Consider the following 18,536-nt stretch of genomic DNA (forward strand, 5'->3'; position numbering starts at 1 on the left):
GAGGAGGTGAGTAGGAACCTCGATGCTGGAATGGCAGTTGATGTCATCTACTTGGACTTTGCTAAAGCATTTGATACAGTACCTCACAGAAGGTTAATAATCAAATTAAGGAATATTGGCCTAGAACATAATATTTGTAATTGGATAGAAAACTGGCTGAAGGATAGATTACACAGAGTGGGGTAAATGAAAAATTTTCTAATTGGACCAGTGTGGTTAGTGGAGTACCGCAGGGGTCAGTCCTTGGTCCTTTGCTTTTTAACTTGTTTATTAATGACCTGGAGGTGGGCATAGACAGTACTGGTTCTATTTTTGCTGACGACACTTAATTGTGCAAAACTATAAGTTCCATGCAGGATGCTGCCACTTTGCAGAGCGATTTGACAAAATTGGAAAACTGGGCAGCAAACTGGAAAAAGAGGTTCAATGTGGATAAGTGCAAAGTTATGCACTTTGGTAGAAATAATATAAACGGGAACTATCTACTGAATGGTAATTTGTTGGGGGCATCCTTAATGGAGAAGGATCTAGGGGTTTTTGTAGATAACAAGTTGTCTAATTCCAGGCAGTGTCATTCTGTGGCTGCTAAAGCAAATAAAGTTCTGTCTTGTATAAAAAAGGGCATTGACTCAAAGGATGAAAACATAATTTTGCCCCTTTATAGGTCCCTGGTAAGGCCTCACCTTGAGTATGCAGTGCAGTTTTGGGCTCCAGTCCTTAAGAAGGATATTAATGAGCTGGAGAGAGTGCAGAGACGTGCAACTAAACTGGTTAAGGGGATGGAAGATTTAAACTATGAGGTGAGACTGTCGAGGTTGGGGTTGTTTTCTCTGGAAAAGAGGCGCTTGCGAGGGGACATGATTACTCTGTACAAGTACATTAGAGGGGATTATAGGCAGATGGGGGATGTTCTTTTTTTCCATAAAAACAATCAACGCACCAGAGGTCACCCCTTTAGATTAGAGGAACGGAGCTTCCATTTGAAGCAGCGTAGGTGGTTTTTCACGGTGAGGGCAGTGAGGCTGTTGAATGCCTTTCCTAGTGATGTGATAATGGCAGACTCTGTTAATGCCTTTAAGAGGGGCCTGGATGAGTTCTTGAACAAACAGAATATCCAAGGCTATTGTGATACTAATATCTACAGTTAGTACTAGTGGTTGTATATATATAGTTTATGTATGTGAGTGTATAGATTGGTAAGTATAGGTTTGTGTGCTGGGTTTACTTGGAAGGGTTGAACTTGTTGGACTTTTTTCTACCCTATGTAACTATATAGTTAAAGGAAAAGTAACACCAAAATTTTTTAACTAAAAGATCTATTCTACCCTCCCCCAATAATTGCCCTATCCTGAAAACCATTTGTTATTTTGAATGCTTTAGTAGAAAATACCTATAAAAAACTTGGCTTACGGTTATTTGAACAAAGGCGATACGGCGATGCTGGGAAAGTTTCAGGGGAAGTGGCCACTATGCGGCGATCGATTGATCGAGCCTAGCCTTCCTTCTGTATAGGAAGGAGTCAGGCTAGGCTCGATCAATTGATCGCCGCATAGTTGATGCATCCCCTGATACTTTCCCCGGCATCGCCGTATCGCCTTTGTTCAAATGACAGGAAACCAAGTTTAACAGGTATTTTCTTCTAAAGCATTCAAAATAACAAATGTTTTTCAGGATAGGGCAATTATTGGGGGAGGGTAGAATAGATTTTTTAGTTAAAAATTTTTAGTGTTACTTTTTCTTTAACTGGTTATCACATTGCATTGTGCAGCGCATACATAAATTCCTTTCCTACTATACCCCAGAGTTTACTTAACTCATTTCTAGTGACCGTATCTTGTCCATTCATTGGCACTGTTTAAAGGGTGATCCCTACAATATGAATATTTGTACATTTAGCATGAAGAGCACATGTCCCTTGATTTTAACTTAGCATTATACCCCCACCCCCGTTCCCCAAAAAAATGCTAGGCCATGGAATGCCAAAGGAGACAAAAATAAATCAAATTTCCTTTCTTCCTACCTATTCTGTAGTTATGTACCACCCGTACATAGATTTTGAGCCTCTGAGGAAGTGGCTCTCTAGTGCCACAAAACGCGTTAGGCCCAAGTCACCTCTGGCCCTGTGTTTTTAAAGATGAACTATTAAAGACAATCATTCATTTTAATAAAGAATTGATATCCTTCTGATGTGGGATTTGCGCTCGTCAAATGCATGTCTGTGAATCAAACATATATGTTAGCCTACTAGACAAAAAGGAAGCAATGCTTCAAGAAGCAATGACCATGCTCATCAAAAAATGCTTGAGGCAGGGCTATCCAATTGTATCTATCAATTACTGTTATAGTTAATTGTATTTAGATTATTCTGGAAGCAATTCAGAATAAATATATGTTTATTTACAGGAATTAAAGGCCACAAAGGCAAGGGCCATATATTTGTATAGATCGATCTATCTGATTAGTATTTTGTACATATTGTTATGTGAAGTGGCGGATTAACTTCAGCTGCTGTTCCCTGCCCTCTTCTTCCCCTATGCCTTGACCCATCCCAGCTCTGCCCCTGGTCCTGTGGATTTTGACTCATAGGTTAAGAATCCCTGGATAGTTAAAGCTATCTGATACACCCATGATACTTATTGCTCCAGTGTCATTGCATTGAGAATATTCTTCCAAAGTGTAATGGTTCAGGGCTGTATTGGACCAGGGATAAATTGATAACCAGTCAATACATACAGTAATTCAGGACTATTAGGAACTGAATTTGAAATATACCACAAAGTTGTATAATAATGAATTCAAAGATTCTTTGTAACTAATTTATTTTCAAAATAATAGCCATTGAAGCCGTTGGACCTCTGTTTGTTCAATGAGCTGCAGCTTCCCTGCCATAAACAGATGCAAAGGCAAGCTAACGCATTCCATTCACACCCCTCCAGTAATTAAAAGCAGCCATATAACCATAAAGAAATCACACTACACGGATAGGGTGTAGAATTTTGGTGATTATTTATCTCACAGCAGCTCTTTTTCATTGAAATACAACAAACCTTCCTTAATTTCACGGTATTCTATGTAGAATCCTGCATGTTTATAAAGCGTGTAATGACATTATGTGAGTGTTAAAAAGAGGTGTTATCTTGAAAAAAGCTGCATAAAAATGTCTCTTGATTTCTGGCACTTTTTACATTCCAGATATACTTTGCTGCTTGAATTGAAGCGCAATGGTTTATTAACATAATAGTGTATTTCTTGCTATTAGTCTTATGTAAAACACACTTACAACTTTATAAATGCACCGATTACATCCTTGTCATGAATTGTTTCTCTGATCTTGCATAACATGCATGGATAAAAGTGGAGCTTTATAGATATGCCATTTATTTAGCAATAGCTTTTTAACACTTCTATATTATTCCCCCATAGAGTCATAAATTGTCGGGACACCATGAAATAACTGCCATCAAGGAGCATTGCTGTCTAGTTTAATATATGCAGGGAGCCTCTCTACCATTTCTGAGGTAACATGCAAAAATTACATTACATTTTGTAAATTATACCCATAAAAATTGATTAGAACTTCAAATAAATGAAAAATAAAATATAAAGTATGATTAAATGATGACCGAAGGCGCTACCAAAATCATATGCTAGTAATTATTTCTCTTTTAAAGTTATAAAATATTGCAGACTGTGCTTAGCTATTCAGATTTGTCTTAAACAAATGATTTATTGCAGTCAGTGCCTGTGTGGGAGGTCATTACTGGCAAAATGTGTCTTTAGGTAAGTAACATTTATATACCTGTATATCAAAAGTAAATCCAGGACTTACAGATGGGACATTTAAAGAATAAATTACATATACAATGTAGCTAAAAGCTACTGCAGATTTATATATTATAACCAGTAGAGCATACCTCCCAACTGTCCCGATTTTCGCAGGACAGTCCCTCTATATATATATATAGTAGCTAACATTTAATTTATTGTGGTTCCAAGTAATTCTCTGTCTCCGAACTGGGTCTTCATATCTGCTGCATAATACTGCATTGATCCACCAGTTACAAGAGACTAATGGTAAAAAAGCAACAGAGGAGGTTATTTAAGATATAATAGTTAACTTGAATTAATTATATAATAATTTCCCTGGTAAGTACTGCTGCCTTGCAAAGCTGGGATAATGTGTCTGAGCTCTTTTTGGAAGAAGTGTGTATGGTGTCACTGATTCTGTATGACTTTCCTCTGGGTTTTGTGATTTCCTCCCTCACTACAAAAGACTGATTGGCTTGTGATGAAATTTACATAATTTGTACCAAGAAGGGGGATTGGCAGATTAAATTCTCAGTCTGAATGAACTTGATCCATTAAAACTGCAAGATGGTCATGGAAACTACCCATCCAAGCTGCTACAAGTTAGGAAATGAAAACATCTGATCTAATTAGATGCTATGGGTAACAGTTCATTTTAGCACTTATGCTAGTAAATCATCAGTTCAAATTTAGTGTTAATTCAGAGGTTAATTGGCTAAATCACTCTGCAAAGGAAACTACACTCATCTTACTACTTAATTGGAAGTTGGTACATTTGCAGGCAGCATTAGTGCTTCTGAAGCTGGGGTATGTCTAAAACTAAAGCTAAACAGTGACCAGGATATGCATGTTACCTGAAATATTACGTTTCTGCCACTCCTGGTGATATTGATACTGTGGGGCTGGCCATTTGCCATATTTTTGTGATCAGAAATATCAATGTTGTATGGATCTTTGGTGCCACCCAAATTGTATCGAATTTGTAGGATACCTGTAGAAAATATAGAAAATTTTACTGCGTTTGCAAAATGAAGGCGTATTTTAATTTACAACTGTAATTAACAATGACTGCTCTAAAAGATGACTTTAATGAGACATGTTAGAGGCTGAACAGAAATTAAATAAAACTGATTTAAATCAATAAAAGCAAGGTGTCAGATGTTTTTTTGTCAAACACTCCTATTGTATATAGCAGTTTGTTTGCCAAAGTCCTTATTATGCAGTTATGATCATAGTTTAGGGATTCTATTGCTACGATTACTACAATTCAAAAACTGATGAAATACAAGTGGGTGCTCACGAATGTTGATTTATGTTCTATATTAGGGGCTTTTACAGAGAAGTGTTTCTTCCTCTGCTCCCCTGCGGCTGCTTTTTTTATTGTAGTGGAGCGCAGAAAGAAACACATCCCATTCTTTCTTAGGGGCTGTACTAACACAGGCACATGTAAATACGGAAGACCACATGCTGCATCCTACCTCTGTTCGGCTCTTACATATACCTGTGTTAGTATAGTCATAATAAGGATTTTGGCAATACAACAAAGAGCAGGAAGAAACACTTGTCTGTACAAACCCTAAAGAAGGCCTTATTAAAGAATAGTTGATAAATGAAATGCTATCAGTCTAATTAAAACATTATAGTCATTGGAAAGCACTGTGAAATCCAAGGGATATGCAATGCTTGGAGAGCTAGCAAAAAATAAAACGTTACCCTATAACTACATATATTACATGAAATTGTCCCTTTGCAAATTGCTTCTATCTTCTATAGTAGATCTCAAAGGAGTATGAATGGGTATAATCAAATAGAAAATTAATAATCTGTGATGATTCACTGAACTACAATGGCTTTCCATTTGGAAACGTGAACCCTGTACTCACTAGTGTCTTCTTATTTATTTGACTTTATATACTTTGTAGAGTGCAATTATTACAGTTATGTTATACAGTTATATTAGATTTATTAGTTGGATATTGCACATTGTATAACAGCAGTATAATAGTGTGCATAAGTGACTGGGATGGCACAGAGTGAATGGCAGTCTGTGCATATATGTGTAGTTAAATAGAGATCATTACTTTCTTCCCTTACCAGAAGCCTTGAGCAGGACTGCTAGATAATCTTGGGAATAGGAGCTGATGTACAGCAGGATACAAGGCGACTTTGTAGTGCTGAAGCTAAATAGTAGCTCTTCTTTTGCTAAACCAATATCTGAAGCAGAACTCTGAGGGATATTTCCAGTTTCCTTTGTACTGACCACTGCTGCTGTGGATGCTGAATGGAAGTTGTATCTCAGCCAAGTACCTTCCTCGAAGTAGCCTCCCACATCTGCAAGTAAAGACATAGTTAAACATGGTAATGCCAGCCTTCTGTTACTTTCACTTTTTCCCAGGGTCATTTATTCTGTAATCTAATATAAAGGACATTTAAAAAAAAATCCAGGTCACTACATTAAATTTACACACACAAAGCAGGTTGAGGGGAATTGTTTTTCTTGAAAATACTGAAGTGCAGGACAAACATTCATTCCAGTGCTTTATCTAATAATGGGATTGTAAAGGAAACGAAGCTTGAGTTTATAAATGATAAATGTTCAGGAAAACATAGGAAATACTGGGCACGCAAACTTATTGGTATTTATTTAATATTAGCTGTCATACATTTCCCTCTTTCTAAGTAAAACTTTTATATATTATCCAAAAACTCTGGTAAAATAGTATCTCAAGTGTATAAAGCATCATGAAAAAATGTGAAAATCATTTGCAGTCTACAAAGCAACACACTTCAAACCAAGCATCTCTCAGACATTAAAAAGTACATGTTTTATTCAACATAAATGCCCCACAAAGCACATTTGTTTGGAAAATCAATAGTCAGTATAGTGCCTGTTTGAGCTTTGTTGCATCTCAGATGATGAGTGCAAGAAGGTGGGAATTTATATGTGTGCATTGGGAGTGGGGATAGTTTTTTATTTTGCTCTTTATTAATCCAGCATGGTTTATGAAGATGACAATGCCAAACTTTTTCCTGAAATTTCTACAGATAATATGTACATATAGCAAATAAATGTGGAACCTTTATGGAAGCTTGGTCACTTTCTCCTTTTCTTATCAGATAATTACACAGCTGAAGGTTATTTATTATCTCCATAAAATATTCAGTTCAGTAATTCTATTCCCTCTTCTAAAATGCCACCCAAAGGAAAAAAAAATCTATAGTACTGTGCATTGCTGTTGGGCTAGCAGTACATTGCAAGGTCTTCTATTTATGTTCAATATCTGATATTGTTTTGTTTTCTCTTGAACAAGTATGAGTCCCACTGGTTCCATTGTATTCCAAGAGAACAATGTAAAAATCTATAAATTGATAAAATCCATAAAAAATGAAAAGTACATGCTCAACATTGCCTCCAGAGAAAAGTTTGAGAGCAGTCTAAACACAAGTTTATGGTGCTGTGTGCAACTTTATACCTGCCATGACAGTTTGATAGTCATGCTGCCCATGTCTTGTCCCTCTGATAACCATTAAGATAACTTTGGTTCCTGAAAGTCATTGTTTGCTAGATTAGTGACTTGTCTACAAAGCACAAGGACTCAGGCTGTACAAACATTAGAACAATTTTATCCCATCTTATACTTTGCTAGGGTTTAATTCGGAAGGTTAAAGGAAATCATTGCCTATGTAATAAACTGTGGAGGTGTTTAATTTCTTTTGTAGTGACTAAAACAGATTTTTTTTTTATGATCAAAATTATTAGGTGGGCAAGGTAAGGGTTGCATGCATAACTTTTAAGGGCATGTTCAAATGGATACCTGGATAACAATGTGGTCCTATGTAGCTGATGTCACTATGTAAATGATACCTGCTGCAGTAGTGAGTGAGCATTCTTGGCATTTTGGATAAAATTAAGTGTAGTTGTTATTAGTGGTGTAAAACAAGCCCTTGCTATGTAGAGACAGCTACACTGACCCCTTGTCCATAAGACGGGCAGTTTGAAAGCCAGGGGTGCCTTACTCACTGTGGATTGGTTATCCACCCTGATAACACTAACACTTTTAATGCTGCACTCACTCCTCTGTTCTGGCTGGAAAACAAAAATCCATCTGAAGGCTGGGGCCATAAAACAACATACTATTATTTTTTTTCTGCACTTTTTGCCTTGTCACTTTTACTTTGTTTTCTTCTCACTGATTTAGGGTGTACAGTCCAGGGCAAAAATATAAGGGTGGGTGGAATGTGGGGCCTTCAGATTCACCCATGATTTGCTTTGTTGATGCCTGGGTGAAAACCTTGGCTGACCACATGGTATAGGGACCCTTCCTAGCCATGAGGAGAAGTAGGGTCGGAAGACTCTTGCATCTGCTAGGGGAATACTGAGCTCCTCCTTTCTTAAGGAGGGTGCACTGTTTTAAAGTACCATTGTGCACTGTGTGAAGCACTAGGATGTTGCACTTGGTATGAAGAAAGCACATAATAAAAAGAAAAAATGAGTGAGTGAAGCTTACTTTCAACGGGCTAGATCACTCTAAAGATTTTCCACCAGTTGTTTTTTTTTTAATCATTCTTCATTTGGCAGTTCCCACAATAACATTAACAGCTACAATTTCCCCTAGCTTGCACAACTGGTCACTGTAATTTTCCAAAACATTGAGCTAAATAGAGTTGCACTGAAAACATCGTCAGTGCAACTCTGTTCAGCTCAGGGTGTTTCCACCTGATGAACTAGTTGTTTCTTCCTCTTTTTGGGCTTATTTATTTAAGGGAGAAAATAGAGTGTGCCAAAGTTCTGGGAAATATCCCAGATTTTTAAAAATGTGTATAAGATTTTAGGGGCATATTTGTGTAAATATTGATACATATGTTCCTAAAAGCCCTATGAAAAGAATAGGGAGCTGGGGAGTTCCTCCCTGGTGGACTGTGTTGAACCTTTTTTTACTCTTTGAAATGTGCCTCTTCTCATCCACTGAGCTGTGACAAAACAGTAGTAAAAATTCACCTAGAATAGTGCCAGGCCAAGCTGGCCAGGTGTCCTAAGCAACATATTCTCCCCAAAGAAGCCCAGTAATGCCAGAAAGCTTGTGCCCCAATCTGTTTGCAGGTTTAGGGGGCAGGTCACGGGTGCCTAAATAAGGTTTTTTTTTGCGTGTGTATGCCCTAGCAGTAAACATAATGTTTTCACTTTATTTTATTATATTTTACAGAAAGGGTAATAAATTCCCTAATTACTGAGGGAAGTAATATTCTATAGATATCCCAGATATATTAAAACAGCTGGTGCTGCAATAGCATGCCAGCAAATATAAAATGTGCCAGCAGCTAGAATCGAAGATCACTTTACCTTTATTACAATAGGGTCCATCATACGCTGTCCTTGAGCAGTCACAGGTGTAGCCGTTGTACTTCTCCACACACTTGCCTCCATTCTGGCAGTACATTCCAAAACTGGTGCAGTGTCCTGAGCAACCGGGCTTTACTCCTGGAGTAATTTTTGCTCTTTCTTCTAAATCCAGCGTCATACCATTCATTCTCAAAGAACGAATGCAGCCCAGGAAGCCTCTCTGATCTCCAGCAGCACCTTGGGAAGTGTGGGGAAAAAAACTATATATAATTTTAGGCAACATATTTTTGCATCTATGCCCTTTATAGATATTGTTCTTTATCATAATTTATGTTTGTATGAAAAATGTCTGCAATCTAAATGCAACTCAGGCACTTAACAGCCAGCTGGAGGGCCACAGACACAACACCCATGGCCTAAATCCATACTTAAGGGCTCTTACAAGGTGCAGTTCAGTTTTATACTTATTGTTAATATGTGTAGGTTTGCTAGTGTCATTTGGTTGCAATTTTTACTTAATACGTATTAAGTGTGAAATTATGTATATAAATATGTATATACAATACACATATCGTCTAAAAGCACATTAAAAAAACAAACAAAACGTGGTATCATAGGCACAGGGTTTAAAATTGTATTAAAAATTCAAATGGGCAAGAAATATATAAGAGAAGATGGTAGATGGTGCAGACTGCGGAGACTTGTTCCCTCTCTTCCAAGCTTCTCACCCCAATATAAACACATGACACAGGAAAAAACACACTGATACCAATTTTTTGTGGGTGGGGTTTGGCCACAGCTTTATTAAAGAATACGACTTCAGAAATAGTCCTTGCCATGTATTCCAACTTTCCCAACAAAACTTTTTGTTATTATAACAGATGCCGGCCACTGCGAACGCAGTGGGCATGTGGAAACCACCAAACAAACCGACATTAAATGGCCAAGGACTCTCCCCGCCTTTGCTGTGACGTACTACAATTTATAAGCATATATCAGATACATTTTTTATACCGGCCTAATAGTTCCCTAGCTAGACGGGGAGGGGGGGAGGGAGATGACGCTCCGTGCTGCACAGGAAGGTGAGACGCTGCAGAGTGGGCTGGAAGGCAAAGGGGAGGGGGGTGAGCAGTGACTTCTATTTCCCGCCCAGTACCCTGAGCAGTTAACTCTTCGTGCACTGGAGGGAAATATGCCCTAGCTAGCTCTACAGTCCCTCAGTGCTTTCCTGATTTACTTCATGCTTCAAGCATGGTGCATCAAACATAGAAATAGGCAAAGTGGTAGATTCAGGGCCAAATTTAAACTTTTTGCACTTTGTTGCTCCTCAGTAAAGATGATATTTGCCGCCCTAGGCCAGGGCCTTTTGTGGCCTGCCCACAAATCCGGACCTGGGTAGATTTGAAATGGCAACATAGGGAGGTCAAGAAAACTTGTTTTTAGGCTTCTATAAAACTAGGGAACTGCAAGAGAATTAAATCATCACCTGAAAGAGTGTATACAGGCTTAACAAGATTTTTGACAAGGGACAAATACATGTGAAATTTGTCAGATCTTTCTCACAGGACAGGGTATAGTGCATATGTATATGCAGCGCACCATAAAAGTGGCTTTAAGATCATGCAGACAGGAGAAGATATTTATGAATGTGTGGAGCAGTTATTGTTATTTGGATCTGAACAATAAGTAGCAGTATAGCCTTTATAGACTTTGACAGAAGTTATACTTTAAAATATATACCAGTGCATGGATATAAAACACTCAGCATTAATAGCAGCTATGGCACACCTAGGGGGAGATTTACTAATCCACGAATGGTCCGAAGGCATCTGAATGCGTTTTTTCGTAACGATCGGTATTTCTGTGACTTCTTCGTTGCTGTCGCGACTTTTCCGTATGTCCCGCGATTTTTTCGTCGCTGACATGACTTTTTTGTATTTTTTCCACTACATTTTCGTCGCCGTTGCGCAAAAAATCGGATTGGTCTTTCCACCGTTTACTATCGATCAATACAAAAAAAATGCGATAAAGTCGCGACAAATACAAAAAATCGCGGTGGCGACGAAAAAGTCGCAAAATTTTTGTTTCCAATACGATTTTTTCCCTTTCGGGATTCGGATTCGTGGATTAGTAAGTCTGCCCCCTGGTCTGGTGTATGTAAGGGACTCTGGCTGGCCCTGATCCATGGTTTCCTCATGAAATATAACTTCTGTTTTGATTTGAAAAAGTTATCGCCGTGTAAGTAGCCTTAATGCATTTTTATTTTTGGTATAACATCAACAATTATTTCTAGTAAAGACAAATCTGTGGGGCTTAACTTTCACCAAAGTTCCATTCTATTTTAATGACTTTTCATAACAGAAAATACTTTCTTACAAACTTTATGTTTCAATTAGGAAAATCAATCTCTGTTCCTAAGCATGGGTAAAAATCATAATAGAAAAAAATGCCTTGCCTTGGCCGGTTTAGTTGCTCAGCGCCATGATAATGGGTTCTTATAAGACAAGGCATTAAGAAATTTACATAATGTTCCTTTCTTTAGAGCTGAACGTTCAAGCAAAGAGAACTAAATATATATTTTTTTTCCTGTAGACTGATATTCACAGTGGCAAGACAAAAGTTTCCAGTTGGTACTTGCTTGTCGGCAGTAGAATTGCCTGTCTTGGATCATAAATATTGTGGTTGGCAATACACCTGTGCATGCCCCTTCTATCAAATACCCAGCATGAGCTTGTAAACCTACTGTACATTGTTGCATTTAAATCCAGTTTAATTAAAATCTCAGCAGGAAGTGTTTAGTGATCTGGCAAAAACATAAATATTTTTTTATGAGCCATGCTAATAAAGAATTCATTAATCTGCGGTGTTGGGATGGCACCATAGGAGACTGTTTAATTCATAACAAATATGATAGGAAGCACTTTCGGATTTGAAAGCATTTTAAATGCATATGTCTACTTTTACAATGTTCAGATGTTCTGTACTGAGTTGGCAGAAGTATTCCTCATTGACCTAAAATTAGTCATTAGAATACTTAGTATTTGCAGTTTAAAACTTTGTCCTTATACATTCCCTGCAGTAAAACCTATATTCTGCAATCACCACCATTAAGTCTTCTCCAGGCAAGGTGTTGCTCGCATTACAAACATATTTAAAAGTCTTCAGTACCTCAGAAGCATATGGCTTTTTTACTATCACTCCCAGCCATATTGCAGGGAGATGGGAAAGGAGGAAATAAGTATTAAGCACTGGAGGGAGTGAATGCAGCACCATAATATTGTAATGCTGGCAGGTGCTCCTGCTTTAAATATGTGAACTGGATCTCTACGCAAGATGCATGTGATTTTAACAAAAAAGAACCCAAGGAACTGCTTTACAATCAATCAAAAAAGTTTTTCTCTAGACTTTAATCACCTAAATGCAGTGGTGCCCAAAATGTCAGCTGGCCCCAATGAGGGTCTTGAAAGAGTATCTAGGAAGCCCAGCCTAAAGGGCTGAGATGTGAGGAAAATACCTACTTGCCCTCCTAATTAAACCTGAAAGCACAGCCTCAAGATGGGTTTGTGTAAGATTTAGGGAGAAAACTTATACCATAAATATCCTTGGAGATATGATTGAACTACTAACAAAACAAAGTTTTCCTATATGTTTAACCTCACTATGGGCTAAAAGGTAACCTGACCAAAGTTTGGACCTTCAAGGGGGGCATTAGCAGAAAGAGTCAGAGAACCACAACCACTGCCTTAACGGGATACTGACAAACATAAGAAAATGCCTCAAACTATTTCTCTTTGATAATAAACTATAGATTTGTTATGATCAATACATTGCTGAATAAAATGAATCAGTTCATTTGTGCAGACCATCTGTGTCTGACATCCTTCTGAATGTGGCTGCTTGGATGATGCTCCTACTTCTTCCATAAGAACTGCAAAATGGGGCTTTCACAGAACCATGGCATCTTATTGTTCATATTGTTCAATATGAGTATTGAAATCATATGATGTGTATTAGTCATATGACCCAGTAGCTGCCCGGACCATGTAACAACTGACAGAATTAGGTTACTTGTGTGCATGAGGCTGAAGCCCACTGTTTTGTTTAGCTGTATTTTATCTTGTTTTTAATAAGTCCAGCTGTCTTTCAGTACTAAAACAGTACTTTTGGAGATCATTGCAAAACCAAATTTGCATTGACTAGACAAAATGCATTTACAACTAACAGTCTTAGCACAACAGAACATAACTCTATTAAGTACTATAAATGGTATTACTTATTGAGTTTTGTGCATTTTTATCTTTTATGTGCAAAGGTATTTCTCTCTCTATGGTCAAATCGGGTTCTATGCATTATAGTGATAACCTTCAGAGAACTTTTTTTAAATGAGCCTTATTAAATTTTGAATGAAATATGTTAACAGATACAGGCACCTTTTTAAAAAAACAGGCCGTGATTTTCTAGAGATTACATTTTTGATGCTACAGGCATGTGAACTTCAAGGTTCGATGCACAAAGGATTTCTAAAAATCAGGTTGCCTTCTGCATTCCCCTAAGGACTTAGTAAGTGCTAAGTAACTTGTAAGCGCTCCATAGTCAATTTGGGTAAAAATTTCAGGGGTCTGCATCTTCAGAAAACTGGTTCATAGGGATTACATTAAGATAGATTTCAAAAAATGTTTTAGTTACCTTTCAGATTTGCATCTTTCATGGCTTTCTTTCATATTCATAGTTTTTGCCTAATGTATTGTAAAAATCATGCATTACGAGTTACAGGTAAACTTTCTAAGATCACATTTTGTATTGTACCTGAAACTGCAAGTGATAATTTTACAATTTTCTAAAGAAAAACAAAAAAACCCCTTATTTTTATTATTTGTCTAGAACATAAGAACACAAAATGTCTAATATAATCAGTTGTCAATTCCTTACCAACAAAGAGCTGGCTGTACAGTTCCAGTCTTGTGTGACCTTGGGTGGGGGCCTTGTGCAACTGCCATGGCAGCTGATCCACTTGCAGACTGGCTTCCTTCACATTTCTCTCTGCTCTGACCCGGTGCCACTGATCATCATTAAGTGGACTGGGGGATCTAACAATGAGTTCAACTGGTCCATTTCCAACATCGAAAGCAAAGGACACCTCGGTGTTAGCTGTGTATGAAATCAAGAAGTGTTAGGTTAACTTGCACATCAATGCACATTATTAAATTTGTGACTAAAATAAGCACCCTGATTTGATAAACCCATTCATTTATGTCCAGGCCACTTGGTAATAAAATTGCATGGATATAGATAACCTTTAAAAATGGCTTGTGACAGTCAATGTTTTGGTTCCTGCCACATGTTTTACAATGTCAGCTATTAATGGTGGTAACCTTAGAACTGGTATTTGTGTAACACTTGTTTGGCTATGATATGGCAGAACCCAGGCTAGTGATAGGTATAGAGCATGTGTTACATGCGACCTTAATGCACAGGAGTGGGCCTCCGCTATATGGGAGGTATTAATGGAGCTGAGGGTGTAGTTGAACTACAACTAGATAAGAGCTTGTGTGGTGCAGATGGAATAATGGACGCCAGAAAGGTTCTTGCTCATGAACTATAGTACAATTTATTGGACAAAGGCACAGCTTAATAGTGCAGCAGGGTATACTCACAGACACAGCAGTGTATGATGTCACAGATAGTACAGCAGATGTGACACTTTAGGCACAGAATAACCCACTTGGAGGATGCACAGAGGATTAGTTGACACCTGAGATATAGACCTTTCAGAAGGGAGTGTTCCGGCCGACTGTGGTCCAGGGGAGAGCTCCTAACACTGGTACCTGGCGTCTAATAAAACCGGTCCCTAAAGAACGACTACAGAGCCGGGGTGGACTAAACCCTTTGTTACAACTCCTGGTTGGGGCTATTGACTGCCCTTACTAAATAGACTGACTACAATCACCTCTCCTAGAGGGTGCTATTAACAAATCTGTCTGTGCTGGCTTTACCTCGTTCACGGGGCCCTGTCCCCGACTTAGCACTAGGGTAGGTGGTCCCCTAGGGTACAATTGGCTTCTGGGCCTATGTTCTGGTCCAGGCTCAGTTGGGATCTGTCCAGAACACAGCATGCAGCCAAAAGAGGAAGACACTTCCTTGTGCCAGACACTATATAGTCTGCACAAGGGGAGTGGTCAACCTGGGCTAAACCTATAGAGGGCAGCCTAATAACAGTAACCTGATATCAGAGGGCTCTGCCCTATAACAATACAGATTAGATAAAGATAAGGGATAACACCATAGGGAGCTTAACCCTATGGGTCCCTACATTTGTATAAACTATTCTAACTCTAATTGTTAATCAATATTTTCCAAAACCTGTGAAAACGACATATGTATTTGTAAATCAATCATAAACCCTTCTTCCAAAATGTGCAATTGTATCAGAGAACAGAAAAAGGAAATAAGGGGTACAAAAAGTAGGTTTCTTTTATATTTAATTAATAGAAATAATGTACTACATACTGTAAAATATAAAAAAAGTAGCATTACCATATAAGGGCAGAAAGGCTGAGTGCTTTTAGAAGAGTTATGAAACTCCTTGATGACTTCTAATTTCCTCAAATTTTACCATAGCAGATACATTATTTTATATAATACACAACTTTCAATGAGTCGTGTTGCATAAAGCAGCAATTATTACTTATAAAGTTACAATGCATTGTATATAAGGACATATTTTATAGCATTTTTGTGTATAATATACTGAAATGCGTGCCCGCTATTGTAACTTATATAGTGAATAAAATACCCTCTATTGTAATCAAAAAGGATTTTATAAGTCACAGAGGAGTTCCATGACCATATAAAATCACAAGGCCAGAGGCCAAGTTCTGAGGGTCATAGGACAGCAATTACATCACTAAGTCCCGAATATAACTGATAACTGATGACATCACCAAGCACCGTTTATAGGATATTCATGGCTCCTGTATATTATACGTACTATATATATAATACATATATTATACTATAATATTTTCTGTCCACTTATTCTCTGCTAGAGATTTAATTTGTGACTATAAAATATTTACATTTGCACCTCTTAAAAAAGTATAGGTTTCCAAATATATAAACTATAGTTATATAAAGTGAAATGATAGATTGAAAAATTAAGATCCCTCTTTAACAAATGTGATGTTAGTTCCCAGTATTCAGTGTGCCTGGATCATAGTCCTCCATTAATTATTGTCCTTGCAATAAAGTGCACACTCCATAAACAAGATCTTTATTTCTCATTTTGTGAATTCAAAGGAATACTGTGATGGGAAACCATGATTTTTTCTAAACACATCAGGTAATAGAGATTCTCCAGCAGAATCCTGCATTGAAATCCATTTTTCAAAAACACAAACAGATTTTTTAATATTTAATTTTGAAATTTGAAATGGGGCTAGCTATATTCTTAATTTCCCAGGGTGCCACAGCCATGTGACCTGTGCTCTGATAAACTTCAGTCACACTTTACTGCTAAGTTGCAAGTTGGAGTGATATCACCACCCCCCCCCCCCAGCAGCCGATCCTTACAACTCAAGCAATGGTCCTATAAGTCAAATATGTAAATATCTATTGGAAATAACTTGTGGCTTCAGCTGAGAAAAACTTTTTTGTCTCTTGAAATATATTTTATCAGTTGTGAAACCTGGGGCAGGTTAATGTACATAACAGAAAATGAGAGGCATAGCAATTAAGCTCTGTGAGGGAAAAGTAAGCAACCGTTAATCCTATAGATACCCATTATAACTAAGTGAACAGACAATTACTCCCTGAAGATACCTTTAAGCATTAATGTGAGTCTTGTATGCCGTGTAAAGAGCAAAATCAGTACAAGTATCTTATCAAAACACATGAAATGAGCTAATACTGTATATATGCTTTATACTGTTAAAATTAATTGTGTTATAGAATAAAATAACAAGACTATAGATTACTTATTTCAAAGTTAACCTGAGTTGAATTAATACAAAAAATGTGTGTGTATATTTGTATGCCAACTGCCTTTGACTTTTATTTCTTGGAAAATAAATAAAAACAAGCTGTTTACAGACACAAATCTGACATTGTAAGCAGCAGTTTCTTCTATCTCCAGCAGTTATTGCTTCTTAGTACTTGGTGCATACAAATGTGAATGAATTCTCAGTAGCGCAATACAGAATTTCATTGGCCTCCATCTAATAAAGGCTTGTCACGGGTCCCTTCAATCCCTCTCTATTTTATACCCTTATCTCTAAAAACCATGCAGGATGCTAACTAACAGAACACTGCGTTCGGTTCCCACATCACTGTCATGAAGATCCAAAGTAATCCACATTCAATCATTTCATCATCATTGAAGTCTCAGCAAAAAAAATGCAATTTATTTGTTTGCAGCTGACCAATGCACAAATAACCAGGTCTGCGATGAAGGAGTTAAATCGGCGACAGATAAAATGGTTTTTCATTAAAAAAAGAACTGACCTGCTCTGATATCATGGACATAATGGTTTGAAGAAAAAATCTGGGGTGATTATTCGGATATGACAAGAGTAATTTGGTTTCCAAGTTAAAAAAGCAAACAAAAATGCATACATGCAAATTAGGATTTGGATTTGGTTCAGTATTCACCCAAATTTTTCATGAAGGATTCAGGGTTCGGCCAAATACCAAATTAATTGATTTGGTGCATTCCTGTCGAATAGTGATCATAACATTCTGTATAAGGGAATGCCTAAGACACAGGATATAATGTAATAATTGGCTTTGTCTTCTAACTCATACCAATGAATCAGCTGGCAGCATTTACGGGTCAGCTGTTTCAAAACAAACATTTACTTGGTTGCTATGGGTTACTAGATATTGGCAAACTTAAGTATTTTTATTTTATTACCCGAAGTTTTAGACATGCAAACTTTCACAGTCTAAGGGTATTTCTGCATCTCTAAACATATGAGGCTTATTAAACGTAAATATCTGTTACAAGTCTACAAGTCACCTATAACAGCCAATTAGCTGCTTCTAAAACAGACCTATGCAGGACTCTACTGGGGGTTATTTGATGTGTTGCACTCTAAGGACGATTGCATTTTTTATGCCCAAATAACTATGTAATATGTAGTTGTATTATTTCAGTAGGTAGGTCTATAATATAACAGTACCTAGTTGGCTACCTGTTCTATCAGAAATTCTTCTTGGTTTTAAGTTCGCAAACACATTTTAATTCCTCTTATATTAAATTCTCAATGTCTACAGACAATAACCCTTGAGCACGTTTGATTTTCTGTCATCTAGTAAATCTCCTTGCTTTTTTTTTGAGCCCATTAATTAAACATCATTTAGGATTGTTCTTAGAGAAGGGGGATATTTTGAG

General features: G+C 37.4%; 1 protein-coding gene across 2 annotated transcripts in view; it reads right to left on the bottom strand.

Annotated features, from left to right (window-relative positions):
* cntnap2 (contactin associated protein 2) overlaps window positions 1-18,536 on the bottom strand; it is an 892,460-nt gene that overhangs the window by 49,437 nt on the left and 824,487 nt on the right. For both annotated transcript variants that reach the window (XM_031903464.1, NM_001079264.1), the window contains 4 exon segments: window positions 14,078-14,296; window positions 9,149-9,385; window positions 5,902-6,138; window positions 4,662-4,798 (listed from right to left, as the gene is read on the bottom strand). In XM_031903464.1, coding sequence (XP_031759324.1) covers window positions 4,662-4,798; window positions 5,902-6,138; window positions 9,149-9,385; window positions 14,078-14,296 — 830 coding nt within the window.

This window comes from Xenopus tropicalis, chromosome 6, assembly GCF_000004195.4.
Source record: "Xenopus tropicalis strain Nigerian chromosome 6, UCB_Xtro_10.0, whole genome shotgun sequence".
Taxonomy (NCBI): Eukaryota; Metazoa; Chordata; class Amphibia; order Anura; family Pipidae; genus Xenopus; species Xenopus tropicalis.